Below are 11,187 nucleotides of genomic sequence, written 5' to 3'. Positions count from 1 at the left end.
AATTTCATGCACTGGGCCTCTAGTGTTATTATAAATTATTAAAGAAGGATAATATCATAAAAGTTTTCAGAGAAGAAAATATCTGCCAAGGAAAAAGAATCTGATTGATATTAGATTTTATTATTGCAATGCTGGATGCAGGAAGTCAATAAAGCAAATTTTTAAAGTAGCAAGTAAAAATAAATCTAATCTAATTTAAATTTGAATTAATATAAAAAAAACCTAAAATATTCACTAATAGCAGGACAATTATATGAAACATAGTATATCCATATTATATTACTCAGCAGATAAATATAATGCCATCTCTAAGACACACTGATGGGAAAAAAAGTAAGTTACAGCCGAAACCGGTTTGGCTCAGTGGATAGAGCATCGGCCTGGAGACTGAAAGGTCCCAGGTTCGATTCCGGTCAAGGGCATGTACCTGGGTTGCGGGCACATCCCCAGTAGGAGATGTGCAGGAGGCAGCTGATCAATGTTTCTCTCTCATCGATGTTTCTAACTCTCTATCTCTCTCCCTTTCTCTCTGTAAAAAATCAATAAAATATATTAAAAAAAAAAAAAGTAAGTTACAGAAATATATACATATATAAGTTATACTGAGATGTACATATATATTAGTCATGCCTCAACTAGAGAAACGAAATCACTAGGAAATATACATTAAGAGCTTTATTGCAAAGAGTTGGTTTATACAATTGTCAGAATTGGCTAGGCAAATCTGAAAATCATAGGGCAGACCATCAGGAAGGGAACTGTTTAAAACAGACACAAACAGAATTTACTATCCTCCAACAGACTTTTTAAAAAAATAATTTTTGTTTTTCAATTATAGTTAACATACAATAATATTGTAGTTTCAGATGTACAATGCAGTGATTAGACATTTCTATAACATAGTGATCACCCCAATAAACTTAGTACCTGCTGATACCATACATAGTTATCAACAGTATTATAGACTGTATTCTCTATGCTATACTTTACATCCCCATGACTGTTTTGTAACTACCAATTTGTACTCCTTAATCCTTTCCTCCTTTTCACCCATCCTCTTAAAATCCCTCTTATCTGGCAAACTATCAAAATGTCCTCTGAATTTATGAGTTTGTTTCTGCTTTGTTTGCTCATTTGTTGTTTTGTGTTTTTTTTTGTTTTTTTTTTAGATTCAGCATACAAAAGAAATCATATGGTATTTGTCTTCTGTATGATTTATTTCACTTAACATAGTACCCTCCAGGTCCATGTTATTGCAAATGCAAGATTTCATTCTTTTTTTATGGCTAAGTCATATTCCATTGTATATATTCACCACTTCTTTATTCATCCATTGATGGATACTAAAGTTGCTTTCATATCTTGGTTATTGTAAATAATGTTGCAGTGAACATATGGATGCTTATGTCTTTTTGAATTAGTGTCTTGGGTTTTATTAGAAAAACACCCAAAAGTGGAATTGCTGGGTCATTCTTTGTCTCTTATTATAGCCTTTATTTCAAAGTCTATTTTTTCTAGTATAAGTATTGCTATCCCCGTTTCCATTTTCATATCTATCCCTTTACTTTCAGTCAGTGTATGTTTTTTAATCTGAAGTGAGTCTATTGTAAACAGCGTATATGTAAGAATCTTGTTTTCTTATAAATTCATTTATCATATGTAATTTGATAGGAGTATTTAATCCATTTAAAGTAACCTTTCAGCGAGTATTTTACCTTCCGGCCTCACGCGGAGTGTGCGGTGGTTGCTGGGCGCCAGGGTGGAGAGTTATAGATCTAAAGGAGTTATAGATCCTCAAAGATGATAATACTGGAGAAGATGAAGAAAATAAGGAAATGGTCTTCTCAGAAACAGAGGAAACAAAACCACAAGTGACAAAAAGTACTTGTCCTCTACAAGGACGATTGAATAACTGTATTACAAATGTTTTAATTTTTATTCTATGGTTTGCAATCTGGTCAATCTCAAGCCCTAACCATTACCCTGATGAAAATTTATTCGAACTATTCATTGTCTTTTTTTGTTCCCTAATTGGGGGCAAACTTTTGGAAGTCATTAGAATACCTTCAGTGCCTCCACGTTCATCTCTTCTTGGGATGTTATTGGCTGGTTTTACCATTAGGAATGCTCCATATATCAGTGAGTGCATCCATATTAGTAACAAGTGGTCTTCAACTTTAAGAAATACTGCCCTTACCCTTTCCTAATAAAAGCTGGACTTGGACTCGATCCACAGGCTTTGAAGTGTTTGAAGAGAGTTTGTTTAAGATTGTCTATGGGTCCATGCCTCATGGAGGCATGTTCGACTGCTGTTATTTTCCACTTCCTTATGAATTTTCCCTGGGAATGGGGATTTCTTTTAGGTTTTGTGGTAGGTGCTGTCTCTCCTGATGTTGTTATCCCTTCCATGCTACATTTGCAAGAAGAAGGATATGGCATTGAGAAAGGCATTCCAACCTTACTAATGGCTGCTAGCAGTGTGGATGACATCGTCGCTATTGCTGGATTTAGTACATTCATGAGCATATCTTCTCCACGGGTGGCAAACTTCATAATCTCCTAACTTCTTTTCAGAATGTAATTATTGGTGTGCTACTAGGAACATTTTTGGGAATTTTTCTTTGATATTTTCCAAGTGAAGACCAGACAAATCTTCCAATGAAGAGAGCATGCCTTATTTTGGGCTTGTGTGTTTCTGCCATCTTAGTCAGCAATAGCATCAGTACACGCGGAGCTGGAGGATTATGCACACTAATGTTGACTTTCATTGGAGGAATGACCAAAGATAAGATTGGAGTCCAAAAAATTATTGCATTTGCATAGGATATTTTTCAACCTTTTCTTTTTGGTTTGGTTGGATTGGAAGTATCTATTACAGCTCTTAAATCAGATGCTATTGGTATTTCTATTGCTAGTATGAGTTTGGCATTATTGGTTCAAATTTCTTTTACATTTTTCTTGATGTCTTTTGCTGGTTTTAATTTTTTTAAAAATATATTTTTATTGATTTTTTACAGAGAGGAAGGGAGAGGGATAGAGAGTTAGAAACATCGATGAGAGAGAAACACCGACCAGCTGCCTCCTGCACACCTCCCACTGGGGATGTGCCCGCAACCAAGGTACATGCCCTTGACCGGAATCGAACCTGGGACCCTTCAGTCCACAGGCTGACACTCTATCCACTGAGCCAAACCAGTTTTGGCGCTGGTTTTAATTTTAAGAAAATATTTATTGCTCATTTTGGCTGCCTCTCTGCTTTTTTTTTTGTTTCTCTGTATGAGGTAGAGCTGCTACATCTCCTAGGCTTAGCAGCGTGGCCTAATGTAGTAGATGTCCTTTAGGGTCCAGTGGCATAGCCTCCCTGATCACCCCAGCTGGGAATTTGAGGTATGCCCCTCATGTGGGCTGTATACCCTTCTGTTGTAATTGAGTCTTGATTGCTCTTGGCCCATCAAGGACTGGCTTTGATCACTGACCACCTACCTGTGACCATCTTGGAAGATCGGCTGTGCAGGGGCCCGCCACACAAAGCAGTAGGGCTCTGGTCACCACTGAGTCCACCCCTTGAATGTGTCAGAGGTGGTTGAATGATGGTGCTTCAACATGGTCTGAAGTTTTCCACTGGTTGTACTGGCTCTGGGGCCTCCCAGAAGGTGCAGGCCAACATCAGTCACTGTGTTCTGCCTGGGGCCACCAGGCATAAGTTACAAAGTGGTCTGTGGATGGCTACTTCTTGTGCTGGGCTTAGAGGTACCCAGGCAAGGCCAAGCTGTGAACCAAGGTTGGATGCTGCTAGTGCCAGGCCTGGGACCACTTAATGAGAGGTATGGGGTTTGCTGAGGCCAGATACTACTTGTCTGAGAGATTTTAGAAAAATCTGAAGCCTGAGCCAGGACAGGGTATTCCTATGATAAAGCCACTGGAAATAGCTTGGGTGGGCCTGAAAGTTGGGTGGGGCAGGGTCTCAAAATAACTGGGGCGGGGGGGGGGGGACGGGTTGCGAACAGTATGAGCCATATTAATAGAGTCTCAGACATGGCACCCATCTGCTGGCTCTGAGGGTAAAGGGCTCAGAAAAAATAGCCTCTACAAGCACTCCTGTCTGGGAGAAGGCTGCCCCTCTAGCTTTCACCCTAATGCCAAACAATTCACTTCCTTTCCATATCTCTCTCATGCCTTTTAAGCTGCTGCCTTTGAGCTGGAGCTCAGAGGGATTGAGTCCAAATAAGTCCATATGTGGGCCCTTTAAGAGGAACTGCCTGGGATTCCAGCAGTCTCCCTCAGCTTCAGTCCATGCTGGTTTTTACAGCCACAAGTTATGGGACTTCTGTTCCTGGCACTGAAACCCTGTGGCACTGAAACCTGAGCTGGGGGAGGGGGGGCTTTACCCTCAGGGGGGACCTTCACAGCCAAGATATCTCTCAAGGTTATTACCTACCACGTGTGGGAGTGGGACCAGCCCTTCCATGTCTCTGCCCCTCCTACCAGTTTTGATGTGGCTTCTTCTTTAATTTCATAGTTGTAGGACTTCCATTCAGCTTGATTTCAGGAGATTCTGAATGATGGTTGTTGTGTAGTTGTAATTTTGATGTGGTTGTGGGGGGAGGTGGAGCACCACCTTTACCTATGCTGGACAGATGAATATTTTCTAATCTTGGAATAAACAAACATTTCTTAGAGAGGACACTGAAAACACTAACCAAAAACATAAGATAAATTGGATTTCAAAACTTTAAAAACTTCAGTTCATTATAATACCATTAAGAAAACACATAGAATAGCCCAGACTTGGAGAATAAGTAAATTAAACTTTTACATAATGATACATATAGGAAGTACAATAAAAATAATATTGCCCCAGCTGGTTTGGCTCAGTGGATAGAATGTCAGCCTGTGGACTGAGGGGTCCCGGGTTCCATTCCAATCAAGGGCACATACCTAGGTTGCAGGCTCAATCCCTGGTCCTAGTCAGGGCACATGTGGGAGGCAACCAATCGATGTGTCTCTTTCACATCAGTATTTCTCTCTCTCTCTGTCTCTCCCCGACCCTTCACTCTCTCTAAAAGTCAACGGAAAAAATATCCTCGGGTGAGGATTAAAAAAAAAATTCCATTTATGATACAATATATAAAATACTTGCATTCCAAGCATGAACTTGTAATGATGAATAAATGGAAAAAAAACCCTGGAAATTTATACTTTATACGTCATTGTGCATAGATTATAATAAAAATGACAACAATTTCTAATTTAGTAAAGATATTTTAATGAAAGACTAATGAATTTTTCTCAGGATATTTTAAATAACATATTAAAATGGGATTTTCAATTCAAGGAAATGTGTTTTTGTTTTTAGTTTGTTGACTTTTGTTACTAGTGCATTTTTATCAGATTGAGTTGGGGCAATCAGAAATTCTATAATTGGTCTTTGATTTGCTAGTGGATATTCAAACAAACCTTCAAATAAAGGTTAAGAATACTGGAATGAAAATTAGACCATGAGCAGCCCCAAATACCATAACAAGAAACATAATCTTAAAAAATGTCCTGAAGATGTATGCTTTGGCTGCAGATAAGACAGACACCCCTATTACTGTTGAAATTGCACTTTGTAATATAGGGTAGCCTAGCATATACAATGCCTCAATTGTTTTTAGATTTACTGAGGGCTGAGAACTGGAAACAAATGCATAGGAAATGTGTGCAGAAAAATCAAAAGAAAAGCCTATACAAATGACAAGATTAATCATGGATATCGAATCAAGATTGACCTTCCAGAATGCCATGAAACCCGTTACTCCTACAATAACAGAACCAATAGCAAAAGTTACCCACAAGGAGCACAGTGGGTGAGGAATTAACAATAAGGAAACAACAAACATAGCTGCTGATGCCACAATGACATTTCGAATAGTGTTTTCTATTATTGCAGTATACTGGTCAAAATATATGAATGCTGGGTTATACACCATTAGGGGAATTTCACAATTTTTGGCCAAGTCTCGGAACTGGATTAACATCTTCTTCTTATTGGTTGAAGTAGAAATATGCATGGTTTGAATGAAGGCACGGGAAGAAATGATTTCATGTGATGATGAAATATTAACATCATACTTAAAATGTGGAAAATCCACCAAAAAACTGGAAATACTCTTCATAAAAGTATTCTTATCATTTATATCTTGCTTTTTATCTTTCATATATTGCACATATTCTCGTAACCAAAACTCTGTAAGAACTTTATCTACATAGCCATTTTTTTCAAAATCTGCCAGACATTTTTCCAATTTTTGCCTAGCATCTTTATCCCAGTAGTCAAGAGTTTCAGTAACAATAACCATAACCTTGGGACCGTAATGTGGAAAATATTCTTCCTCTACATCAAAATATGGTGTAATGTAGGAATCGTCACTTGCCAAATTTCGAAGGTCTAAACCTTCCTGCACTTGGAAACATCCATATATACTACCTATGAGGTACGATATGTACAGAAGCACTACAAAAAACTTGGTCTTAGTGCGTGTGAGAAAAGGACCAAAATAGTCTCTAAAGAACAAATTCATTGGATGGATATCAGCTTCCAGTTCATCTGGGAGAGAGTCAAATGGGAGACAGCAGCATCTTTTTAATGAAGAACATTTCTTATCAGCCATATCTGGCTTTTTTAACCAACGTAGACAGGCTACTTCTCTTTTACCATCCAGGGCCATAACTGCTCCAAAACAGGTGATGGTATACAAATAACAAAAGAACAGGGTTGTTCCTGTATAGATGCAAAAGTACTGTATAGATCTGAAGGAGGTCATAATTCCTGTATAGAAGGCCAGGATGTTAGTGACAGTGGTGATTGTAATGGACACTGCCACTTTTAAATAGGTCCTGGACAAACGATGTCTTATGCTATTCACGAGTTTGGTCTTCTGCCAGCCGGAAATCATAATAAACATGTCATCGACCCCAACACCTGTTAATAAAAGAAACAATCTTCATAAATATTAATTTCTATTAAAAAATTAAACAGATCACCCTGGCCCATGTGGCTTAGTTGGTTGAGTGTCATCCCGTGCACCTACAGGTCACTGGTTTGATTCCCTGTCAGGGCACATGCCTAGGTTACAGGCTGATCCCCAGTAGGAGGTGTGCAGGAGGTGATGGATCAATGTGCTCTAACATATGTCTCTCTATGTCTCTCTCTCTCTCTCTCTCTCTCTCTCTCTCTCTCTCTCTCTCTCTCTATATATATATATATATATATATATATCCCCCCCTTCTTCTTTCCTCTTTCTCTGAAGTCAATGAAAACTTATTTTAAAAATTCAAATAGATAAATTCAAACCATCTTATTTTTCCATTTCTTTCAGGTCTTATTTACCTTGCCCAATCTGTGCTTTGATGCTACTTTCTCTCATTGCCTCTGAATCCACAACAGAATTCATCACTCCTTCTTCTGTAATAACTCTGTGCTTTGTACATACTCCTATTCTTTGGACATAGCACGATATATTCTACTCCTAATCTTCATTTAAGGAGTTTCAATGATGAGTCAGGAAACCTGGTTGACTGGTTGTTAGTGGAAGCAGGGTTAGCAATGCATCTTTGATTTTGCTAGATTACTTGAGAAACCATTTTCTCTCATAAGTCGTTTCATACTAATGCACAAACACAATGAGCAATAATTCTGTTGCTTAAAATATAAGTTGGACTTACCTGTTCTACAGTAAGCATCTAGCTATCAATGTGGTATCATTTGAGAGGCACCACATAGTTTATAGACACACACACACACACACACACACACACACACACACACACACACAGAGTTTTCCTGCTGGGCTGTTTTTGATAGACAGAATGCTATCATTCAAACTTCACTTGCCCAGTTTAAGGTCTTCTCTCATTAAAATGAAAGTACTCTTGATATCAGAATTATGTCTCAAAATAAATATCAAGGATCCTTTACATATTAACGCCTACTAGGTGATTAGTTCTTTTCTACATTGACATTTCATGATTGGTTTGAAATAAAGGAGACTTTGAAATTGTCATTAAAGACTGGGAAAGGAGGACTATAAAGAAGAAAGGGGATTAGAAAGAAAGCATGAGCATGCTGCAGATACATTTTACTTCCTCACGCTTTCTACTAGAGCAATGATACAGTCAGTACTTGGAAGTAAAATGCTGATCTTAATTTAAATTTGGGGGGATCATCTCTATGGATTGCATGGATTGCAATGGAGATTGCAAGTCTGCCTCTAATTCAGATGTTCTATGGGTATAATCGAGGTAGAAGTACCTACATTAAAATAACCAAGAATGAACTCATTGATATTTATTAGATATCTAAAATCTGGTTTTTGCCCAGCCACCATGGCTCAGTGGTTGAGCGTCGACCTCTGAAACAGGAGGTCACAGTTTGATTCCGGGACAGGGCACTTGCCTGGGCTACGGGCCTGATCCCCCATGGGGAGTGTGCAGGAGGCAGCCAATCAATGATTCTCTCTCATTATTGATGTTTCTATCTCATTCTCCCTTCCTCTCTGAAATCAATAAAAAAAAATATAAAAGACAAATCTAACAAACTAGTTTTATTATTTATAGGACACTGTTAAGAAATTGTCCATATACAGTTTTTGAGTTGCTGCAATCACAAACACACTCACACACAAACACTCCTATGTACACACAGACTATACAAAAAATGGTTTATATTAAGTCAGTTATATACACTTTACTTACTTATGGCTGTGGGGAAGATTGAGAGATTAAATGTGGGTGTATAGGAAAAAGGTATGCACTTAAGAGCTAGAATAAATAAGCTGAATTCCGGTGTATAGCTAATTCACTATCTCCCCCAGGAAACCAAATATTATTTCTTTCAAGTTGCTTGTTTTCCAAAATATAAACACCTTTGTTTTCTCATGCTTACTCTACAATAAATTCTGAAATTACAGAGAAATACAAACAAAAAATTTAAGTGACTGTAATTCCATCCTTGTGATAATTCCTGCTAACATTTTGATGTTTATCCATTCAGAATTTGCTCTATACAAATGTACCACTCTATTTCAAAATTTCATTTCATAACCAGTATTTTTTCATTTAATATTTCATGAAATATTTCATTTTGCATTTAATGTGTCTACTTCTTTTTAAAGACTGAAAATGATTTTAAAATTTTAATATGCTATATTTGAATTGACCAATCCCATCATGATATGGGATTAGGTTGTTTTCAATATTTTCCTATTCTAAATCACACCAAAATGAACATGTTCTATTTTTCGAGCAATTGTTCAATTAATAGGACAAATTCCTAGCAGTGTAATTGATAGATCAAAGGTATTTCTTCTAAAATATTTATTAAAATATATTTTTATTGATTTCAGAGAGCAAGGGAGGAGAAAGACATAGAAATATCAATGATGAGAGAGAATCATTGATCAGCTGCCTCCTACATACCCCCTACTGGGGATTGAGCCTGTAACCCAGGCATGTGCCCTGACTGGGAATCGAACCATGACCTCCTGGTTCACAGGTTGATGCTCAACAACTGAGCCACACTGGCAGGGCCCCCTTTAAATTTTTAAGTATTTTTTATTTGTTGCAAAGTTGCACTAAAAGAAAGTGTGTCCCAATTTAAAATTTCCCCCAGCAAAATATGCATGCTCATTTGTACACAATTTTACCCAAAACTTCAATCTTACTAATTTTTATTAATCTAATAAGAAAACGAGGTATCTCACTCTTGGTTCAATTTGAATCCCTTGATTAATGGAGAAATCAAATATTTTTTTTCTTATATTTTCAATTTTTGGTGTGTATGTGTGTGTACAGCCTGTTCATGTTCCTTGTACTTCCATTTGGGGTGCTTGCTTTTTCAACTCTAAAAATACATAATTCAATGTTATTTTCTTGTTTCTGGCACCTTATTTTGGATCTGTAGAGCAACTTAAACATAATTATTTTGCTTAATATAAAATAAGCTCCTTTCTTAGGTATCCTATAACCCCAAATACTCAGTGTGTAGTCTCACATTTTGTTTTACTCACCTAGAACAAGAAATGGTGCATTTTTAATTATGGTCACAAATGGCACCCCAATGAACAACATCAGGCCAAAGCCGCTCAACACTGCGAAGGCAGTAGAAATCACTCCAAAAACTGCAACAAACATTTTGTTTCGTACACAGTCACACCTGTAAATTTGGAGGGAAAAAATCATGGAATTCGTGATGGTACTAAAATTCCATCAATTCATAACAGTCTTGACTTAGACATGTATTTAGAAACCTCTTGGGCAATAATTCCTACACCTGTCTGCTGGAGACATTTAAGTTCCTGGCACTATGCAAGGGGGAAAAAAAAGGAAGCAGAAAAGTTGGAAATCTTTACTTTTATCAAACTTTCCTGGGTGATTTTTATTTATTGATTGTAGCAGGAGAGAGGAAAGGAGGGAGGGAGGGCGAGAGAGAGAGAGAGAGAGAGAGAGAGAGAGAGAGAGAGAGAGAGAGGGAGAGAGAGATGGATTTGTTACTCTACCTACTTATTATGCAGTCATTGGTAGATTTTGTATGTGCCCAGACTAGGGATGGAACCTGCAACTTTGGTGTACTGGGACAATGCTTAACCAACTGAGCTACCTGACCAGGATCCCTGGGTGATTCTTATATAGTTAGATAAGCACTCATCTACTGGCTGGCATTTTAGAACCATAAAGTTACACCAAAACACTGCAGGTGGTTCATTTCACTCTGTTTTTCAAAGGGATGTGGATGGAATACAACAGAAGTGGAGGGCAAGCCTCACCTGTATCAGGTCTTAAATACTCCTGCATTTCAAAGCTAGGTCAATATATACTGTGGTTAACAAAGATTATGCAAAGCCTCCTTCTAAAACATTTTCATGATTGTCATCTATTGGTGAAGTGGGCTGTAGAAAAGTTGCTACTAAATGCAAAAAAATTTTTTTTTTGAATCACACAACCAATGTCTGTTTTTTTGTTGTTGGACAAACAAATGGGGAGATATACACAGCACTTTAAAGTATGGATTCAATACTTTACCTCTCCAACAACCACAACAGCATATTTTAATATATTGACAACAATCTCTAGTTTTATATTTTACTTGGTTGTTAACTGCTTCAAAACAAATGACTGATACCTGCCTCTAGATATGTTTAGTAGAAG

General features: G+C 37.5%; 1 protein-coding gene and 1 pseudogene across 1 annotated transcript in view; one reads left to right on the top strand and one right to left on the bottom strand.

Annotated features, from left to right (window-relative positions):
* The first annotated feature begins 1,835 nt into the window (after positions 1-1,835).
* LOC118658428 lies at positions 1,836-2,997 on the top strand (annotated as a pseudogene).
* A 2,462-nt stretch (positions 2,998-5,459) lies between these two features.
* Positions 5,460-11,187, bottom strand: part of PTCHD3 (patched domain containing 3) — a 30,699-nt gene continuing 24,971 nt past the window's right edge. Inside the window, exons 5-6 of the mRNA XM_036313089.1 lie at positions 10,050-10,195; positions 5,460-6,964 (exon numbers count right to left, since the gene is read on the bottom strand). Coding sequence (XP_036168982.1) covers positions 5,460-6,964; positions 10,050-10,195 — 1,651 coding nt within the window. The remainder of the gene's footprint in view (positions 6,965-10,049; positions 10,196-11,187) is intronic.

Source organism: Myotis myotis, unplaced genomic scaffold, assembly GCF_014108235.1.
Source record: "Myotis myotis isolate mMyoMyo1 unplaced genomic scaffold, mMyoMyo1.p scaffold_m19_p_1, whole genome shotgun sequence".
NCBI classification, from domain to species: Eukaryota; Metazoa; Chordata; class Mammalia; order Chiroptera; family Vespertilionidae; genus Myotis; species Myotis myotis.
The sequence above is the reverse complement of the archived record's forward strand: the minus strand, read 5'-3'. Positions and strand labels throughout refer to the sequence as shown.